Raw genomic sequence first — 21,255 nt, 5'->3', positions numbered from 1 at the left:
ACTCAGAAAATCAGCAGGTTTCTCACACTCTGTCTCCTCCTTGCCTCTCCCTCACCCTGCCCCGCCCCTCTCTAAAAATCCCCCATCTGAGCTGGCTCCATCGAAGCCATTTCCCTTCCCTGTCCACTGGAAGATGGGCCGATCTGGAGTGAAATGTGGACATAATTCCTCAGCCTGTCGGGGCGAGAGAGGCGACGGGGGAGGTTATAGAAGGGGCTTCAGTCCATGTCATACCGCAGTTCCACACAGCCTCTTCAGACCCTCCCAGTAACAGCATCCTGAACCAAATGCTAGAAAAGAGCAGAATCAAAGGGGCCACTTGGGGGGATTGCCCCCCATTGCAGTGTAAATCCCTCTCCCTTGGCAACAGCCACAGCCCTGTTGTGGCAACACCTGAAGAATGAGCTGCCCTGGACTCCCCCTGCAGCCCCCAGGGATAGGCAGGCAGAGGCTGATCCCATTGGCACATCCACACTCTCCCACTGCCAGAGCCAGCAGTGACTCTGGTCTGACTCTGGTGTGGCTGAGATCGGAAACCTGCAGGGAAATCAGACCAGGGCTGCAGGCAGCCCCCAACACTCAAGACACACAGACCCCATCAGCACGAATGTGTGTGATAGTAACACACAGGGAGCAGGGTGTGGGTGGGGGGCTGGGTTTTTGCCTTGTAGCCTCTGCTTCCTGTGGGGTTAGTTCCCCACTTGCCCCCCATCACTCCCAAAGCTGGGGGAGACCAGTTCCTGGAGAAGAGAGTCTCTTCACCCCTCCGCAATTGTGTCCCATGGGGCAGAGAAGCTGCCTGGGGATCTCCTGCTACCCGCCTCCCCACATCTCCCCTTCCTTCGCAGTGCCCCCCACTCACATCTTCCCCCATTCCAGCCTCGCTCCCCTCAGCCCCACAATCCCACCGATACTCCCGCATCGCCCCATCTTCCCTTCAGTGCGCCCCCGCCCCCATCCCAGCCTGCCCCCCGCATCCGCCTCTCCGTTCCCCCCCCCCGCACCTCTTTAGCCTCCGCCTCCTGCAGCCCGGGGGGGCCGGGGGGGGGCGGGTCTCTCTCACCTTCCCTCCGAGCGGGGCCCCCGGGGCAGGGGCCGGGCCGGGCTGGGGGCTCTGCCCTGGGAGAGGCTCCTGGGGAGCAGCGGGAAGGGCCCTGCTGGAGATTCCCCTCTCCCGGCTGCAGCCAGGGCTCCGGGCTCCCAGCACCAGCCGCCGGGGCTCGGGGATCTCGCCAGGAGCCTGGGAGCCAGAGTCACCGCAGCGGCTGCGAGTCACTTCCTGCTGCCGGGCCGGAGCCCAGCGCTCGCTGCCCCACAGCCGCCTCCCGGCTGCTCCCTGGGTCCTAGCGCTGCAGGAGTCGCGCTGCAGCATTTCCAGGTCAGGTGTAACGTCACTTTGAGCAACCCTCCCATTTCAAACTAGCTTCAGTTTCTGCCACATAAGGAAACCATCTGTGCTCCTGCTCAGGGATTGTTGCCGCCTGGTCCATGAGGTTGCAAATCGGGAGGGATGGAGTTTGTGGTCGAAAACACTCAGGATCTGCTTCCTCCTGGCTAATGTGCCAAATTGACCTATTGGGTGATCGAGGCACGCTCTTTCGCTTTTTTGTGTGTGAATACGTGTAAAGGGAAGTAAGGTTTGGGGGTACAGGGCACACCCCTGACCCTAAGGTGATAACCAGAGTGGCCCCTTTCATTGTTTCCACTGGCTTCCTCCTTGCTTAGTTCCAATGACATGGCTGCCTATGCACCTGTCACTGGTCCGGGGATGGTTGCAAATCGGGAGGGATGGAGTTCGTGGTCGAAAACACTCACGATCTGCTTCCTCCTGGCTAATGTGCCAAATTGACCTATTGGGTGATCGAGGCACGCTCTTTCGCTTTTTTGTGTGTGAATACGTGTAAAGGGAAGTAAGGTTTGGGGGTACAGGGCACACCCCTGACCCCAAGGTGATAACCAGAGTGGCCTCTTTCATTGTTTCCACTGGCTTCCTCCTTGTTTAGTTCCAATGACATCGCTGCTCGAGGCACGCTCTTTCGCTTTTTTGTGTATGAATACATGAAAAGGGAGGTTAGGTTAGGGGGTATGGAGCACGCCTATCATGACACCACTTTCATTTTTTAAAATTACTTTTACAATTTTATAGTTTGCATTATATATATGGACAGAAATACAGAGAATAGTTTATTTAACATCAAGAACATTTATTATAATCTGATGTATACATAGAAATATATTTCCTTGGGTTACATAATGTTTTGAACAAGAGGCAGTTAAACAATGGGTTTTCTTTATTGCCTTTTTTCTTTTTGTTAATGAAGTGAACTATGCACATGTCTTGAGTTGTAGTCTTTCTTCTCATATGTCAGGTTTTCTTGATTGGTTCCTTCTGGAATGCATGGTATATGTGCCCACCTCTTGCAAGAATCACACTGGACCTTTGATAAGTAAGAATTAAGAACTTAAATCACAGAAGTTATGTTATACATACTTTGCATTGACTCATCCTATTCCTTCCACATGTGAACATTACCTAATATATAACTATCAGCATGAAGAAAATGTTTAATGTTGTGGAATTTTTACAAGGATCATGATCCTTACGCAGTTTATGACATATATTTCTCATGTAATTCTATGTTTCTTACCATTGTGCAATCCTCACTTTCTTTTTCACAGTCGATAAGGTTGCAGTATATGCAGTAGTCCTCCACGCTTTCTTAAAAATAAATATAGCGTTACGAAATGATGAATATGTTACGACCAACACTGAAAATGCTAAACTTGATGTATTAATTGTCAATATTGTAATCCAGTCAATGGTTTGAACACACATATCTTTTCCTTTTTTTGGAATATTTTTTTCAAATTTTAACTTTACTACACCTGTATCTAAAAATTCAAATTTCATTTAACTGGTCGATCAATAGTAATCATTCACCCCATTCAAATTTTTGTGTACTTAAAGATATTATTGATTCATAGTCACCATTTCAGAAGCAAACCTGTGAGATATCCCACGTTAGGGTTATTAAGATAACTGTCTGTTATGTGACAGAATTCCACTCTTCATGTTATCCTCACATGTGCCTAATGAGTCCACAATACATGGTAGAAAGTAATTACCTAACTCCTTCATTAGGAGAATTGCTATATGTCTTCTAAACGCAGTATTAGCCTTCTGTGTTGTTTCCACCGTACTGATGGCTTTGTGCTGCAAATATGTTTCTGCAAACTAACAACACTGATATTTAGAATACACCTCATACTTACCATAGGTGAAAGTGGGCTGGTCCAGTGTACCGGTAAGAATTGGCCACTGGTTCCAGACCATACATGGCTGACGTTACACTTCCGATGTGGCAGTGCTTTATGCTTTAACAGCACTGCCCCCTTTATCCCCTCCCCCTTGCATCTGCGGCCCTGCCATACGGTCTGGCAGTGCTGTTAAATGCTCCTGGCAGGGCTGCCTACTGTGGAGGACCAAAAGGGGCTCTGGGTTACAGTGATTTACAAGGGCCTGGTGCTCCTGGCCACTGCAACAGCAGCTGTCAGGAAGGGCTGGATGGTAGAATCTGGTCCCCCAGCACCGCACCTGCCACTGGAGAACCCATCCCTTATTGTGGCCACAAGCCCACCACCATCCACAATGGCAAGGACACCAGTGCAGTGTCCACTGGTAATCTCTGGCATTTACTTTCAACATGGATAATTAAACATATATTACCAATAATAATGCCAATTTGGTATTCAATACCTTTAAGATGAGTGGTCCACAGTTGTGGCCATCACTTTGTCTGGGATGCTGCATAATTTTACTGTTCCAATCAGATGAGAATTTACTAGTTAATCGTTTGATGAAGTTTCTGAAATTTTTACAGAGTACATTAGCAGACTGCATAAATGAGCTTTGCTTTCCGTTATTTCCCACTCTGGTTTCTGGACATAGATAAAAATCCATTCTCTCGCTTTTTACTTAGTCATTGAAATGACATTGCTCACATATAGACACACTTGTTTTCATATTATTGTCTCACACTTACACAGTGTGTCACCTGAGTTGCTGTGCCCCATGATGATAATAACACATTCTCAATCATGCAACATGCTACTGTTTCGTGTGTGTCCACATTCTGTGAAGTCGTTCCCCAGTCACATCACACAAGTTCACTCAAAGTCCATTATTAAATACATTCAGTACAAGTATATGCTGTTTCAATGTTTATTTGTAGCTAATAGGAAGACATTATTCTCCACCCAAAAAATTAGAGTGTTTTGGGGCACTCTGGTCCCCCTGAAAAACCGTCCCTGGGGACCCCAAGACCCAAATCCCTTGAGTCTCACAACAAAGGGAAATAATCCTTTTTCCCTTCCCCCCTCCAGGTGCTCCTGGAGAGATACACAGACACAAGCTCTGTGAATCCAAACAGAGTGACTCCTCATCTCCGTTCCCAGTCCTGGAAACAAAAGCACTTTCCTCTTCACCCAGAGGGAATGCAAAATTAGGCTAGCAAATCCAACACACACAGATCTCCCCCTGATTTCTTCCTCCCCACCAATTACCTGGTGAGTACAGATTCAATTTCCCAGAAATTTCCCAGTAAAGAAAACTTTAACAGGTTTTAAAAAGAAAGCTTTATATAAAAAAGAAAGAAAAATGCATACAAATGGTCTCTCTGTATTAAGGTGACAAAATACAGGGTTGATTGCTTAGAAGAAATATGAATAAACAGCCTTATTCAAAAAGAATACAAATCAAAGCACTCCAGCACTTATATTCATGCAAATACCAAAGAAAAGAAACCATATTACTTACTATCTGATCTCTTTGTCCTTACACTTAGAAACAGAAGATTAGAAAGCAGAAACTACTTCTCCAAAGCTCAGAGAAAGCAGGTAGACAGACAACAAAGACCTCAGACACAAAATTCCCTCCACCCAAAGTTGAAAAAATCCGGTTTCCTGATTGGTCCTCTGGTCAGGTGCTTCAGGTGAAAGAGACATTAACCCTTAGCTATCTGTTTATGACACAAGTTCACTCAAAGTCCATTATTAAATACATTCAGTACAAGTATATGCTGTTTCAATGTTTATTTGTAGCTAATAGGAAGACATTATTCCCATTATTGTAACATTCCCTTTAAAAACAATTTCAATGGAACAGTTAGTGTCCACTGTGAAAGTAAGTATCTAATAAATCACCTCCAATTCCTCAGGCATGTTCTTTCTTATCTGATCTCATCATACAAGGGGTCAATTATTAACAATTCCTTTTTTTTCATCAAGGCTATCTGTAAGTTTAAATATATTCAAAAAATGTATTGGTAATGTGATTATTTCAAATAATTTATATATATTCAAAAAATATATCAACAATCAGTATGCAATTAACATATTATCATTTGTAATGTAACAGTAACACATAACGTATAAGCATATTGTGAAATCAATCAACTCTTTACAGAATGTATTCTTCCATGTTACATGAACAATGTAAATTGACAGTATCAATGTATTTTTAACAATCACATTCCACTTTCCTTAGCATGCACTGAACTCCCAGAAAACCCGCAGCATGGCAAATTATATCACCACTACCATATTTGTGTTACAAATCTCTTATTTATTGCCACATTTATTGCCCATAATCCAGAAGCACAATACAAAACATCTTACCGTAAGAACCCAATGACCTGGTGTGTGGTAAGGAAGCAATAATATATCATTTTGAAGTAATTCACTCTGTATTTATTTAAAAGAAATTAGAAATGTAATTATAGTTTCCAGTGAGGCAAACCATGAAATATACATTATACTGTATTTCCCAGATTCATTACATGTATTACTATTAGACTACTCCCCCACATCAAACATATCATTATTTTTGCTGTTTCACACTGTGTTTAACTCAGTGACTGAAATTGGTTTTTTTTCATTTTATGTATGAAAGTGTGTTAACATTTACCTTCACTTTCACTTGTGTAGCTCTGCCTGAGAGAATGACAGTGGAAACTACTGATGAGATGGCTTGTACCTGTTGACAGTCAACAAAGCTATTAATGCATTAATAATTGTGGCACGTCAAGAACATAATGAATTTAATATAGACAGACATGAAACTGATCCTTAGTGTTAAAAATGAGATACGTATATGTAAGAGAGTCCTATAAAAACAAAATGATTTGTAATCAATGTGCTCTGTCTTACTTCCTTTAAAAGGTGACTAAGCTGTTCGCATACTTGTGTTCAATTAATGGACCCACTGAACTGTACAGCAAAACTAATGTGGCCCTCTATTGTATGTCCGATATGCACCTCCAAATACATTTTAGTAAATGTTCGGCAGCAGTATATACACAGAAATGTTGAAATTTCAGGTGTCTGTTGATATTTCAAGGGCATTTGGACTTAAATATGTTGTGCCACATATTCCCGTGATTGTTTACTTAGTGTATCAGTGTATTGTGTCATGTATCACAGTAACTAGCCTACCTTTCCATCTGCTTTCTCAACTACACAGCTCAAAAATGCATCAATAACCTACAACACACGATGGAAGAAAAGCACAATTACAATGGTATTTGAGTAATCAATCACATCAACAATACATGTTTAGTGGTACTTAAGTGTACCTCATCACTTATCCAGCTTCTCGGTTTCAGGCAATGAAATGAAGAGCCATATAATTTTATGTTTCTCACTTTCGCCTCCAGTCTCTCTGTGTGTTTGCTGGTCATTACCAATTTTACTAGGAAAAAAATATTAACACGTATTACATGCATGGTAATACAGTTGCCTTTTTCTCTGCTTTAATACTGTCAATGCCGCCACTTTGTACATGAAAACCTTTAATATAGTTCAAGTTATAAAGTATGTTAATCTGTTTAAGAAAAGAGCGGTAACCAATTACCTTTCAGAAGCCATTGCTTGTCTTCCACTTCCTCTGTAAGCATGTCATCAAAACTGTCATCAGCATCACTTGTATCATTGTTTGACACATCTTGCCCTATATAGTCCTCTTTTTCTATTGCTGTGACCTCTATGTTTTCCACTTTGCTGTCATGAGATACAGTGCCATCCACTTCTCTAATCTCTTCCGTGGGTGTTTCTGGTTCAGCGTCACCAACTACAATTTCAGTTCCAGTTTTGCCCTCTGATGTGCTTTCAGCAGCTAATGCTGTTGGCTCTTTTACTGGTTTTAAGTGTGCAATACTGTACGTGGTTCCTAACTGTTTCCCTGAGATGGTTTGTAATTCACTCTCTTACCTTCAACACTCATAATTTTGTATGGTCCCTGATATTTAGATTCCAATACTCCTTCTTTTCTTGTTCTCTGTCTAGCATTCAGTAATAGTACAGAGTCCCCAACTTCAAATGTTATTTCCCCATATTTAGAAGTCTTTCTTTTAGCATAATGTCTTTGTTGTTTTTCTTGTGCTTTAGCAATGTTACTTAGTGGCAGCACAATGTCAGCGTCATGTCTCGATTTCATATTCATGCTGTTCTCTTTGAAGAAATCTTCCACGAACATATTCAGATCTGGGATCTTTGTAAACAAATGGAGAAGTGGTTGTATTTGTAAAATGAAGGCACACAGAATGCCATGTGTACATGAAAGGTGCTGGGAATAACATACACTTACCGTGTAATTATCTAAGACATCTTCTGGAAACACTGCGTCATCACAAAACATTAGTCGGAAAGGTGAAATTTTTGTTGTTGCATGTATTTTAGTTCGCAAATAAAACAAAATGGGTTCAAGTAATTTATCCCAATTACTCCCATTGTCATCAACCATCTTCCGCAGTGCTCTGTAACAAAGGCACATTGATTTGATTGTTTAAGAAAAGAAAGTCACATGTACGGTCTTGTTTGAAACAGATCATACACAATCATACGTAATGAAAAAGATTTCCATGTAACACATTGCTTTTGAAGATTTTTTTGTGAGTTGCATCTTCTAGTATAGCACATTCTACTTGCCATTACTACTGTACAATACCCACCCATTCACTTACCTTTTTATGGATTTATTAGCGTTTTCAGCCAAGCCATTGGTTTGTGGGTGGTACGGACTGGTGAAGCTACGTTCTATTCCCAATTTATTACAAACATAGAAGTTACACTAAAAGAAAAAAAGTTACACCATAAACGTACATATAGACTTGTGTTGAGGAATGTTCCTTTTCGTATCTGCCACTACTTTTATGTGTAATTAGCAACAGGAATAGCATGTCTTCTCATATTTGTTTTGGAAACAAGTAGTTGTTCGTTTCTTTGTTAGATATGAAGAAAAATAATTTTACAGCAACACTGATGGTGACCAACAGCAGTTTATATATATAAAAAGAAAAGATGGTGGTTGTTTGAGATCTATGGGTGACCTGACAGTGAGTTTGAGTACATGGTACAAATAACCAGAAAAAAAGAAATCGTTACCGTATTATTGAATTCTGCACCACGATCTGTCAGTATCCGCTGTGGGCATCCACGTCGAAGAATCATGGTGAACATGATCTCTACCACCTCAGATGATGACTTATTTCTAAGTGGAAAGGCTTCCACCCATCTTGAAAGATAATCTATGGCTGTAAGTATGTACTGGTATCCATTCTTTGTTACTGGAAACGGTCCTATTAAATCCATTCCCACCAATTCCCAGATCCGAGTGACCTACATAGAAGGGTACCAGTTACAGTCATATTTCAAATGTTTATTACTAAATGTTCTCAATGAACCCATATGTCAGAAGCAGAGTACGCAATGTAATATGGTTATAACAGCCATAGAATCCAAATGAAAGCCCACTTTTAAATGCAGAAGAAAAAGAAAGAAAGAATAAACAAACAAAAAGAAGTGCAGGAATGAGTGATTGAAAACAATACCAGAGTAAAGCAGAAGAAATATCCCCAGCCAGTGCGAAGGCGTATTAGAGGTAATTGCTGCACTATGCTGTGCCACTTACATGCATTGGACTTGTTTCAAAATCAAACCCTCATTGTATTGCAGAAATAACCATGGATAATGATAAACAATAACGTGTCTGATTCAAAAATTCACCTTTATGCTTTCCAAGGTGGTATCCAGATTTGATTGCTTTCCCTCTTTCTGGCAAGTCAGACACTGTGCAACCTGTTTTTGATGGAACAATATGATGACATGAACATTTCGTTATGGAAATAGTATCACAAGGGAACAGAGTTCACATTTGCACACCAAATATACTTTTATATTTCTTTCATTCATTTTGAACTTCTATTTCAATTGTAAATACCATTCATCAGGATTTTGTTTCATTACTTTACATACCCAATTGGCAATGTCTTTTGTCATCCCTGGCCAATAGTATTTTGATGTCAGCGCATTCCTGGTTTTGAATATTCCTAGATGTCCACCCGCTGGACTGTCATGATACCTTTTAAAGAGTTGCAGGGCTTCTTTCATGGTATGTACAACGACAACCTTTCTTCCTTTTGCTGAATGGAACAATCTCCCCTCTGTTGATCATAGAAGATGGAGCACAGAGGATGATTAAAATTTATCTGGGCCCTGGGACAGAGCAATTGTTGGGCCCCTACCCACCCTGTCCACTGGCTACATCACCTATGGCCTTATCTCTTTCGTCCTCTTCCCCAGGATCGCAGCCATGTTCCACCTGGGCTCCCCACCATTTTGCCGGGCCCACAACTCCTTGGCTCATTTCCCACCCACCCTGCTGTCCCACACAGCACCAGGACTGCAGAAGCCCTGTCCCTGTGTCACGGCTGTACCAGGGAGTGAGAGCTCCTCCAGTCCCAGGGCCGTGGTGGAGTTTTGGATCCTGTGGTTCTTTAGGGGACTAGGAGCAGGGTGCTGTGGAGTCTCCTGCCCCACCAGGCACGTCTCCTGGAGATGGGGTCAGGCATAGGGGCTTCCCCTGCTGCCTTGTGGCTTCTGCCAGGGCTGGGGTGTGGGAAAAGTGTTTAACTTAAGCTATAAGTGGTTATTGGCAAAACCATTAATTAATTAAAAGGCATATGCCTATCAAAGACATCTATATACAGTCTGGTTCATAATGCCTTGAGTACAAGGGGGAAATTTCAGTGTATAGCGGGGCTGCCCAGAGGGGGGGGCAAGTGGGGCAATTTGTCCTAGGCCCCACACGGGCCCCCACGAGAGTTTTTCAGGGCCCCTGAAGCGGGGTCCTTCACTTGCTCCTTGTGCCCTGGAAAACTCTCAAGGGGCCCGGGCCCCCAGAGCTTCTTCCACCCTTGGTCTTCGCCAGTGGGGGGGTCCTTCCTCCAGGGCAGAGGGACACCCCACAGCTGAATTACTGCTGAAGCAGGGCCCCCTTGGCACCAGAGACCACAGGCCCCAGAATCCTCTGGGCGGCCCTGGTGTATAGTTTTTGCTCATTGAACATATAGTGATTGTTGATGGTGCTTGCAGCAGACCGGATAACATAATTAAGGAATGAAACAAAGTCATCAGTTTTTTTTAAAATAAATTTTAGACTCATTTCTCACGCAACTGCACAGCACACTCCTTTTGTTGCACCACTGGCATAGGCAGATTATCTGGAAAATTTTTATAAAAATAGAGATCCAAATTCCAGTCCCATTGAAGGTAAGGTTAACACTCCAAATACTCCCAGTGTTGGGACATCATGACCATCATTTACAGGCTGAAGTTTCCTGTGTTATGTGCCAGTACTATCTTAAAACAAATATTCCTTACCTTCCAATGAAAAGTTGACAGCATATCGACGCAGGTTCAGTCTGCCTGCTTTATTCATTCCTTCAGGATATGTGCTACTCCTTATGTATGCTAAAACATTTGCAATTTTTTCTTCAAAAGATTTCCCTGAGAATTGTTTACAAGAGAAAAGTTACTTAAGTGCAAACATGGCATATCAATGCATATGACTCAAAGTTGAGTTAGAAGATAAGCGATGTACATTGCAAACCCATAAGCAGGGTAAACCTCAAGAAACAATACATCATTCATAGGCCAGTGACATGACAGACATAAATAAATTGCAGGCATGTGCATAATTCTGAAATATTTGTGGCTTGCAAATTTTGGCTGTATTTGCTCAATGAAGAGTGAATGTTATCAGAGATAAGGAGATCACTACAAGATTGTAACAATGTATAGACATAGTGACTCAGGACAGTAAATGTAACAGCAAAAAATTGTCAATTAAAAAAAGAAGCAGAGTTGCTTGAAGATAATGGGTTTTTAAAAAATATGTAATATTTAATAATATATGGGGATATACTTATGTCACAGAACTAGGTCATTGAGTCCAGTCCCCTGCCTTCACTATCAGGACCAAGTACTGTCCCTGACAGTTTTTTTTGGCCTTGCTTTCTTTTTTTTTTTTTTTTTTTTTTGTCCCATGATCCATAAATGGTTCCCTTAAGGATTAGGCTCACAACCCTGGGTTTAGCAGGCCAATGCTCAAAACACTGAGCTAGCCCTCCCCTCCATGGGAACACATGGAAAAATTCTACTTACTTGCCATTATGTGTATTGAGGTAATTTTTTGCTTGGTGCAACTTTTTTGGAGAAAATAGTTGTCTGGAAATCTGAAGAATCTGAAATAGAGGAACCCGTATAACATACCCATATCAGTATCACCTCATTCTCAGCAATGTCTTTAATCAATCGTTTTAATGTAATTAAACTAATCAATCCTAACATAATGTTACTTGATTATCTAAGAAATTAGATCCCATCATCTAAATTTTTTTACCCACAGCAAAATTACTTATATATCAGCCTAAGAAAATAAAAAAAAAACCAGACACCACACAGATAAACAATATAGAAATTAGGAGCAATAAAGAAATCACCATGATTACAGGCATGCAAACCATTTAAGAAATGATTATACAGTTATTGTAAAGATTCTTTATTATTCAGGCAGTTAGCCAGGAATACCTTTCGTATTTCTGTACTTTTACCAGATTTGCCCCTTACTTGGGGTATGCTCATTTATTGGGGTTACTTGTCTGGGTTTTCCCCCTGATAATTCTACTGTTCTGGAGGGGGGTGGTTGTGTAACTCGATCAATGTACTCATTGTGTGCCCAATGGAATGAGTCAAACAGCACTTTCAAGCTGAAACCTTTATTTGTCCCAGATGTAGCATGTCCCTATCCCCATCTTTACATCACAAGGAGAGCCTAAACAAAGTAAGTTACATTTTTACAGTTTAATACCTGAGTTAGAAAAGGAAACAGAGAGAGAAAATGAGGAAACTCACCCACTCCAGGAAGCTTGAACTCCTGAGTCTTCAATGATGATCTTAGCTCACAGTCTTGAATCTGTCAGGAATAGATGTGGTTACCTAAGGAAGTGGTGGAATCTCCATCCTTAGAGGTTTTTAAGATCAGGCTTGACAAAGCCCAGGCTGGGATGATTTAGTTGGGGATTGGTCCTGCTGTGAGCAGGGGGTTGGACTAGATACCTCCTGAGGTCCCTTCCAACCCTGATATTCTCTGATTCTATTCTCTGATTGTAACTCAGCCAGAATTTGGGTCTATGCAGGCATAAGAATTCTTACTTAAGAGTGAGCAAATGGTTTTGTAGAGAAAATATGCAATAGGTTGAATTGGTTGAAGTAAGAACAGTAGATTTGTTTATGGGTGAACCGATGACTGCAGGAATTTCTTTAGTCTAGATAATAGGAGCTGATCACTTCTTACTATGGGTGATGTTCCTTCAGGGGGCTGACAATGAAATTTGTCTGCTTCAGTATTTTGGATATCAATCAGATATCAATCAGAATTTCACCACTAGAATTTGTCTAACTGTTAAAGCGGGTGTGAATGAAGGTAGGGGAGTTGCCTCAAGCTTGTCACCAGCGTTGTACGTATGTCTCACACCTCCATTGACTGCTCCATGCAAGTTTTTTGTCTGATCACTTTTGGTTTGTGGGAACAGACAGGATACTGTGCCTTAGTTACCACAGAAGACAGGTATTATCTGTGACTGCTGAGTTCTTAACAGGATATTGATCATAAAATATTTAACCATATGTTGTGACTACTTACATTAAAGAAATCCATTCCATCTTAGTTTAGGAGAGAGAGCAGTGATTGACCAATAATAATCTGGTGTTGCAGATCGACGTAGTACAATTATTTTTTCTTCTCCACTGTCAGTGCAGCTTTTATTTTGGTGAGTTTTGCACAAAGATGCAGAAATGTGGACCATCCAAAAGTTCTGCAGCCACTGGTCATCAGCCCAAGCCTTCATTGTTGCAGAAGATTTTTGCCCTTGGTAAGGTTCTAAGATGACACCATATAATAAACTTACTGAATATTTGTGAATCAGTTTCTACACACAAGCAATGTCGTGTGAAAATAGGACTGTAAGAGCTGAGTTCACAGGCAAGATAAATGTAGCTAAAGGCAATTCTAAAATTTGTGAACTGTTGTGAGACTTCACATAGACAAATAGTTATGAGAGAGTCTTTTAAATACTGAAAATGTGTGATGCAGAGTTTGATGGAATGTAGGGAAATTATTTCACTGCATCATGTCTCCTGTAGAAAGAAAGTAGCACTGGGGCAGCAGATTTTAATATTTTTTGGTGGGATCCAGAAAAGGTCCAAGGGCGTTTTGCTATGGGAGGGGGCTTGAGGTCAGTACTGAGTTTACAATGGTGCCAATGGTGCCATGGCAACAGGCCCATCCTGCATCACGTTGCAGACACAGTGCTCAGAATTAAGCGATGTTCTCAGGACTATTGTACTCTATACTAGTTTTCAATTGCCTGATAAATGTTTCAGCCATGCCACCTTGTCACTCAGCTATATCCTGATTAGTGGTGACTGGGAATGGCGGACACAGGCAGGGAGTGTAGTAGATGCCAATTTGAGGTGAATATTCTCTTGTCCAGACTATACTGGGTTTATGGTGCTTTGTGCCCTGGACAGGAGCAATGTGGCTGGTGAATAACCAAGAATCTGGTTAATAATTGTTCTCTAAATTCAGCTTTCTTCTTTCTCTCTCTGTGAATTATCACTAATTCAAAATAGTACTGTTCAAATTGACTGGATAATGGTAATAGCATAATCTTTTCTTATAACATTGTAAACCCTACTACCAAATTTTTATATTAAACGCTTACTATACATAATACAATAAATCCAACAGAAACAAAACATAAGAAAAGCTTCTTTTCTGCATCTTCTTTAAACTTTACCAGTTATCTCTTGCTTCAGAATGCCTCATGCGTCACCCATATTGTTTACAATAGGATTCAACATGTGGCTTGGAAGCTGACTCTTTACTGATTCCTGAAGAGCTGGGAGCTCAATATTCATCCCAGATAGATACTATATGCAGAAGCACAGCTCTGTATATATCGGGGGCAGGGGAATTGTTTATCTTTGTGCATATGTAATGGTGTTTGGTGTTTGTAAGACAAAGTATCATAATGAACTGTGTAAAAGAGAGGTTGGGAGGCTCCAGGAAGGTATGTAAAGTGCTGGGATGTCAGGATCCCGGAGGCGCTCTCACCCCCACACTCGGGCGGTGTTCAGGGCTGGCTTTAGGAAGTGCAGGGCCCACTTTGAACATTTTTGGTGGGGCTCCGGCAGGGATGACTAAAAAAAAAAATGTAAAAAAAAGCCATTCATTTCTTAGCAACTGGTTCCCTATAACAAGTTCTGATTTAAGGGATGTGCCACAGTATGTATTTTTTGTACCAATAAGGTTACCATAAGTCCGTATTTTCCTGGATGGCGATTTAAGACCCAAAAAGCCTGACATATCTGGGAAAATACAGATTTATGTTAACCCTACCTAAAGTTCTTTTTTAAACATATGGGTCTGAACTAGAAATGAGCTCTGTTTCACATGTGTGTGTCCCCGCCACTCCCTGGGGGTGTACTAGGGTGACCAGATGTCCTGATTTTATAGGGACAGTCCCAATTTTCCAATCTTTTTCTTATATAGGATCCTATTACCCTCCTCCCCATCCCGATTTCTCATACTTGCTGTCTGGTTACCCTAGGGTGTACACAGGTGTGGGTCCCAGCTGCTCCCTGTCCCCCTCATTGAAGCAAGTGTGCAGGGTTACTACCCTGGGAACTGCAGGGCAGCAGTGGACATGGGGCTGGCTGGAGGCAGGGCAGGGTCTGACTGGAGGAAGAGTCTGGCTGCAGGCAGGGCAAGGGGTGTGGGGATGGCTGGAGATAGGTATGTGTGGGGTGGGGTGGGCTGGCTGGCTTCAGGCAGGGACACAGGGGGCTCAGGCATGGGTTGGCAGGGCTGGAGACAGAGGAGTGCAGGACTGGCTGGCTTCAGGCAAGGGTGTGTGGCAGGGGTTGGCTGGAGACAGGGCAGGGGGTGGTTGGCTGGGGATAGGGCAGGGGATGCAGGGCTGGCTCCTGCTCCTGCTAGGAGCCCCAAGCCCTTTAAATTGCCCCCTGGGGAAGCCGGGCCACCCCAGTACAGTGCACTCGCTCTTGCCAGTACACTGAACCAGGGCAGGGCCTGATTCAGGGGAATTGGTTGAATTGGCCTAAAGCCAGCCATGCCAGTATATCCAGGACATTACTCGCACACTTTTCCCCATTGATACCTAGTAGTTGCACTGTCATCTCCCATAGCTACTTATGTTGCAGCATTTTTGTTAAAACTAAATTGGGAAGAAAGACGACTGATTCAGAACCTGTTTAATGGTTACGTTATTGCTAAAGGGTGTGGTGAGGTGTAAACTTGGAGAGAGGAAGGTTTCTGTGATGTCGCAAACTGTACTACAATCATACAGTATCTCAAATGCCAAGCTGCATTTCAGTGATCTGAGGTCTGAAGAACAGTGTGGAACTAGCTATTTTATGGGATGTCTACATTTCATCCTGTAGTAACATAACTGGTGATAGGAAAGCAGGGAGAGAGAAGTTGTGTGTGTGTGCGTGCGCGTGCGTGCGCGCGCTTGGCAAGGCTGGTGGCCACGGGGCCAATGGGTGTGGGTGGGATCTCGGGAGTCATGTCTCAGGGATCTGCCCTGCTCCCCAGCAATGCTCCAGCTCTGAGCTGTCTCCACTGCCTGGGACCTGTGGGGCCCCACCTGCCTCCCTGGGGGAAGAGCCACCTGGGACTGGTGCAGAGGCTGGGCCAGTCTCGGCCAGTCACAGGGGACAGTAGGGGGTGGGGAGAGGCTGAACTGGGTCCTGAGGGAGCTTGGCCTGCGTAGGCTGTGCTCCAGCCCGGCTGATTGCACCACTCCCAAGGGGCCGGAGTTTTCCTGCCCCAGGACTAGCTCTGGCTGCGCTGCCAGCTCAGCCTGGCAGACACAGTCACCTCCCATCAGGGCTGGCTATTGTGGCTGGGGGTTAGGGTGTGGCCAGTGATGAGCTGCCAAAATCTTAACAACCAGTTCACTATAAAAAGTTCTGATTTAAGGGTGGGGAGCTGGGGCTGGGGGGGACATACTGGTGGGGCTGGGGGCCCCTCCAGGGCCAGGGCCAGTTGCCCCGCTTGCCTCCTCCCCTCTCTTCTGGCCAGCCCTGGAGCTTGCAGCAGGACACACACACCCCCGCCACCTTGCCAGGCCTCTCAAAAAGCGGCAGCAGGACGACACTCTCAAGCTCAGCTGAGCTGCCAAGCTGATGTCGGTGGCTGAACACACTGCAGTGGGGGGAAACGGGGCAAGGGCCAGGGGAGCCTCAGCCTCCCCAGTTGGGAATCCTGGGAGCAACAGGATGGTCCAGCCATGGCCGGTGCTTCCATTCAGGTGGCCTAGGTAATCGTCCAGGGCGCCAGGATTATTGGGGGGCGGCATTTTGCCGGGGGTGGGGTGGCAGGCGGCTCCGGTGGACCTGCAGCAGACATTCCTGCAGACAGTCTGCTGCTCCCGAGGCTCCAGTGGACCTCCTGCAGGCACGCCTGCGGCAGTTCCAGTGCAGCCGCGGATAAGCGCACGGGGCGGCCAAATGGCCGTGCGCCTAGGGCGCTAAAAACACTAGCGCCGGTCCTGGGTCCAGCCTGCGGACTGGAGTTCTTTGCCCACCTCCTGGCCCTTTAACAACCGGTTCTCCACGGAGGTATAATTTTGGCAACCGGTTACTGGAGCTGTGGGAACCGGCTTCAGCTCACCACTGGATGTGGGAGGGTAGGTCTCTAGTGGGTCTGGGAGGATGCTGGGCAGTGGGGGCGTGGGGAGATCTGTGTGTCTTGGGGCACTGCGAAGTGTGGGGTGTCTGTGCGGGGCACTGTGCAGTTGTGGTGGTGGGGCAGTGAGGGGATCTGTGAGGGGGCTCAGTTGTGGAAGGGCTGTGAGGGGTCTTCAGCTAGGGGGTGACTGGGCAGTAAGAGGATCTCTTGGGGGGTTCTGAGTGGGTGGGGAAGTGGTCTGGGAGGGCACTGGGCACGGGGGCTTGTGGGGGTCTCTGGGTGGTGTGGCACTGGGCGTAGGGAGTCAGAGGGGTGCTGGGCAGGAGTGTGTGGAGGGGTCTCTGGGTGGTGTGGCACTGGGTGTAGGTAGTCAGAGGGGTGCTGGGCAGGGGTGTGTGTGTGGGGGGGGTCTCTGAGTGGTGTGGCACTGGGTGTAGGTAGTCAGAGGGGTGAGGTGCTGGGCAGGGGTGTGTGGGGGGTCTCTGGGTGGTGTGGCACTGGGCGTAGGGAGCTAGAGGGATGCTGGGCAGGAGTGTGTGGAGGGGTCTCTGGGTGGTGTGGCACTGGGCATAGGTAGTCAGAGGGGTGCTGGGCAGGAGTGTGTATGGGGGTCTTTGGGTGGTGTGGCACTGGGCGTAGGGAGTCAGAGGAGTGCTGGGCAGGGGTGTGTGTGTGTGTGTGCGAGAGTCTCTGGGTGGTGTGGCACTGGGCGTAGGGAGTCAGAGGGGTGCTGGGCAGGGGTGTGGAGGGGTCTCTAGGTGGTGTGGCAGTGGGCGTAGGGAGTCAGAGGGGTGCTGGGCAGGGGTGTGGGGGGGTCTCTGGGTGGTGTGGTACTGGGCGTAGGGAGCCAGAGGGGTGCTGGGCAGGGGTGTGTGGGGGTCTCTGGGTGGTCTGGCAGTGGGCGTAGGGAGCCAGAGGGGTGTTGGGCAGGGGGGGTAGCATGGTGCAGCATGGGCCCACACCGAAGGGGAAGAAGGAGGATGGCAGCACAGGGCTGGGCTGGACAGTGCCCGTCTGGCAGCTCCCGGGTTGTAAACAGGGCCCTTGTACTGGGCTGGGTGTTTGAGTGAGGGGGGCAGGCTCTGACCTGGGGTGTAGCAGGGGGTGCAGACACGTGGGCTCTGGGAGGGAGTTAGCAACTCAGCACGTTGTGTAAGAGAAAGAAGCTGCAGTGATTTCATACAGACATAGAAAGTGACAGAGACACTTTTACAAAGTCAAAGCGTGAGAGGCAGACTTTGAGGGAGGGGGGGTCTGTACAATATTTCACCGCATTCAGCCTCCTGGCTGGAGCAGTAACAGCCCTGCAACACTTGTGTGAGACAAAGAGGAGCTGCGGTGTCTGAGCTTTGACAATGTAGGAATTGGGAGGTCTGTGCCTTTAAGACCCAGCCCCAGGAACCGGGGCTCCGGGTCATGCAGCGTCCTGGGAGCAGAACGAAAACAGCCTCTGCCCCCCCCAACCCCCGACACCCCCAGATTTGCGAGCACAGCGGATGGCTCATCCCCAGGGGTCGCTGTTCCCCCCTCTTCCCCTCCCTAAACGGGGGGTTTGTTCCCGCACAGGGTCTGGCAGCGTCTCCCCCCCCCCCCGGGCTTAACCCCGGCTACCACCCCCCACCCCCGATTTTCCCCCTTCAGCCCCCTCCCGCCGCTACCTACGGCAGTTTGATCCCCCCTGGCCAGTAAATTTTTGCCCCCTGCTCAGACCCTGGCAGCCCCCCCCCCGCTGCGATTTGCCCCCCTTGGTGCTTTTAAAACCCCCCCAAAGAGGAGGCAGCAAATCGTAAGCAGAAGTGAGGGCAGAGAGAGGGCAGCGGCGACAGCAAAGTTTACTACGCATGCTCGGTGCAGCCAAAGTCGAAATCTGGAGCGGTCACTGTTTCTGTCCTTACACCAGCTCCTGCTCCACTCCCAGGCTCTAAGGTCAGAAGGGCCCATCAGGAGCATCTAGCCCAGGGGGTCTCACGACCAAATTTGGTGGCCTCACAGTGTGGCCAGCAACTCTCACTGGTGGCTGCTCTGACACTTTCCCCTAGAATCCTAACTAACTTTAGGAGAAGCCAATAAATATGCACACAAGTAAGAGAGGGGGATATTCCTTCTAGTGTGGGGAACTTCTCTGGCTTATATGGCACCAGGATGAAATTGGCAAGCAAAAGGATCTGAGTCCTTTACTCAGAGGCCTGCATGACCTCAAGGACCCCCCCCCCACTCTGGTCCCCATAACCCCAAGGCTGGGCTCAGGGCTCCTGAGGTGCTCAATCCCCAATCTTCTTGTGATCACCCACGACAGATATCCCCATTGTGGGGTGTTCCCTTCACTCTGGATGCTTCCCTGATCATTACACAGAGTTCAGAACAAATACGATTTATTAAACAAGTAATACAAAAATAAGGAGAAAAGTGGGAAAGAGTAAAGAAAAACATATCTCTGGGGGGGAGAACCACAAACAGCGTCTGTGGGATGCAAAGGCAATTCACAGTCCGTTCCTCCCATGTCCCAGGCCTCCTGCCCAGACCCTGGCTGTGCAGCAGGGATGCTGCGGATCAGACATTTACTCTGGTGCTGGCCACATGCCCTCAGGCTCTAGGTGGCAGGACCCTTTTTCCTAAATCAGTCTCTTCCTGTCAGGGCTATTTATAAATAAATAAATAAATGATGATATATCATCTCCTAGAACTGGAAGGGACCTTGAAAGGTCATCGAGTCCAGCCCCCTGCCTTCACTAGCAGGACCAAGTACTGATTTTTCCCCAGATCCCCAACTGGCCTCCCTCAAGGACTGAACTCACAACTCTGGCTTTAGCAGACCAATGCTCAAACCACACCCAGTCTAGCCTGCAAGGCCTCTTGGCTGAGGGCGTCTCCTTGCCCAGGGTCCCCTTGGGTCACTGCTCCCAGCTCTGCACCACTCCAGTTTCCCTCTGCCACAGCACTGCTGCTGCTCTGCCTCCATCCCAACTCTCCACTTGCCTTGGCACCTCCCGCTCTGCCCTGGCCCAGCCAGCTCCACTCACACAGAGGAGACGAGAGGACCCCGGACTGCTGACTCCCTCATTGGCCTGCCTGCCCTGTCAATCAGGCTGACCTAAAGCATTGGCCCCTTCCTATTGTCAGTCTCAGGATCTTGATTTCTCATTGCCCCTTCCCCTTTCTTTTGGTATTAGGAGGTGGCCAACCAATTGAGACGGCCAACCTATGGCCAACTCATTAAGTTGCAGTAAGAGGTCAACAATCCCCTTACACCTATAAACGTGAAAATCATAATTTATTTATTGCTAGCTAGTAAGTCTGCGGCTGTGAAAAAATGTTATTTCTACCTTTGCTAAAATTTTTACAACTTCTCAGCTAGCGACTCAGGTTGCCAACTTGGTAATATTTAAAAATGGACACTCAAGCAGGAGTGCTGGAACCTTCCCTGCCCCGCCTCTGCCCCCTGAGGTCCCATTCCTGCCCCAACTCTGCCTCTTCCTCCAAGGCTCTGCCCACCCTCCACTTCTCTTCCTCCCCTCCCTGGCTAGGTCAGGAGAGACTTGCCTCTGGAGCCAGGCCTAAGAGCTGCAGCTGCTCAGGGCAGGTAGGAGGCAGACCCAGCTAAGTAGGGCCTAATGCAAGTGATGACCCAGTGCCTCCCCACCTGCAGTAACTCGACTTAGAGTGTCCGGTCAGTAGATCTGACCAGATATTCTCAGGTCCCCTTTTCGACTGGATTTCATGGTTGAAAACCAGGCACTTGCAATAGTGTGCAATAAGTGCTGGGAATGTGTCAGGAACAACTTCTGCTTTCTGATGGTGGAGGAAGTAACCGGGGGCAGATGGGTTAGACTCAGTTCTGACCAGCCGTACCCCAACAAGCAAAGGGATTTCTCTCACCCAAAAGCTTTCAGCAGTCCATGTTCATTGGAAAGCCTTCCAGCTAGGACCACTCCCCCAGCTCAATGATGCTGCTATTGTCTTTCAAGTGATCTTGCTCCCATGAGTAGAGATGGAGCAGGGGACATGGCCAGAGCCCTTCTCCCCACCCCTTCTTATACTCAGAACCTTTATACTGGAAAAGTCTTTAGTGGGTCATGGGGTCAAGGAACTCCATGGCACAGGTGAGCTCCACACTATGCTAGAGATGAATTGTAAGTTTCTTT

The 21,255-nt window shown here is 46.3% G+C and overlaps 4 protein-coding genes across 9 annotated transcripts in view; 3 read left to right on the top strand and 1 right to left on the bottom strand.

Annotated features, from left to right (window-relative positions):
* The window catches only part of LOC115640774 (putative zinc finger protein 66), a 687,485-nt gene extending 686,689 nt beyond the window's left edge, over positions 1 to 796 (bottom strand). The window contains exon 1 of one of the 2 annotated variants that reach the window (XM_030543762.1): positions 87 to 796. In XM_030543762.1, the coding sequence (XP_030399622.1) occupies positions 87 to 110 (24 nt within the window). In that variant the 5' untranslated portion in view covers positions 111 to 796. The remainder of the gene's footprint in view (positions 1 to 86) is intronic. The other variant, XM_030543761.1, reaches the window with a different exon arrangement.
* The window catches only part of LOC115640751 (zinc finger protein 436-like), a 452,700-nt gene that overhangs the window by 219,440 nt on the left and 212,005 nt on the right, over positions 1 to 21,255 (top strand). The window lies entirely within an intron of this gene.
* LOC115640827 (zinc finger protein 300-like) overlaps positions 1 to 21,255 on the top strand; it is a 308,757-nt gene that overhangs the window by 156,490 nt on the left and 131,012 nt on the right. The gene's annotated exons all lie outside the window — the stretch shown is intronic.
* LOC115640730 (zinc finger protein 260-like) overlaps positions 1 to 21,255 on the top strand; it is a 341,512-nt gene that overhangs the window by 214,646 nt on the left and 105,611 nt on the right. The window lies entirely within an intron of this gene.

This window comes from Gopherus evgoodei, unplaced genomic scaffold, assembly GCF_007399415.2.
Source record: "Gopherus evgoodei ecotype Sinaloan lineage unplaced genomic scaffold, rGopEvg1_v1.p scaffold_32_arrow_ctg1, whole genome shotgun sequence".
Taxonomy (NCBI): domain Eukaryota; kingdom Metazoa; phylum Chordata; order Testudines; family Testudinidae; genus Gopherus; species Gopherus evgoodei.
The sequence above is the reverse complement of the archived record's forward strand: the minus strand, read 5'-3'. Positions and strand labels throughout refer to the sequence as shown.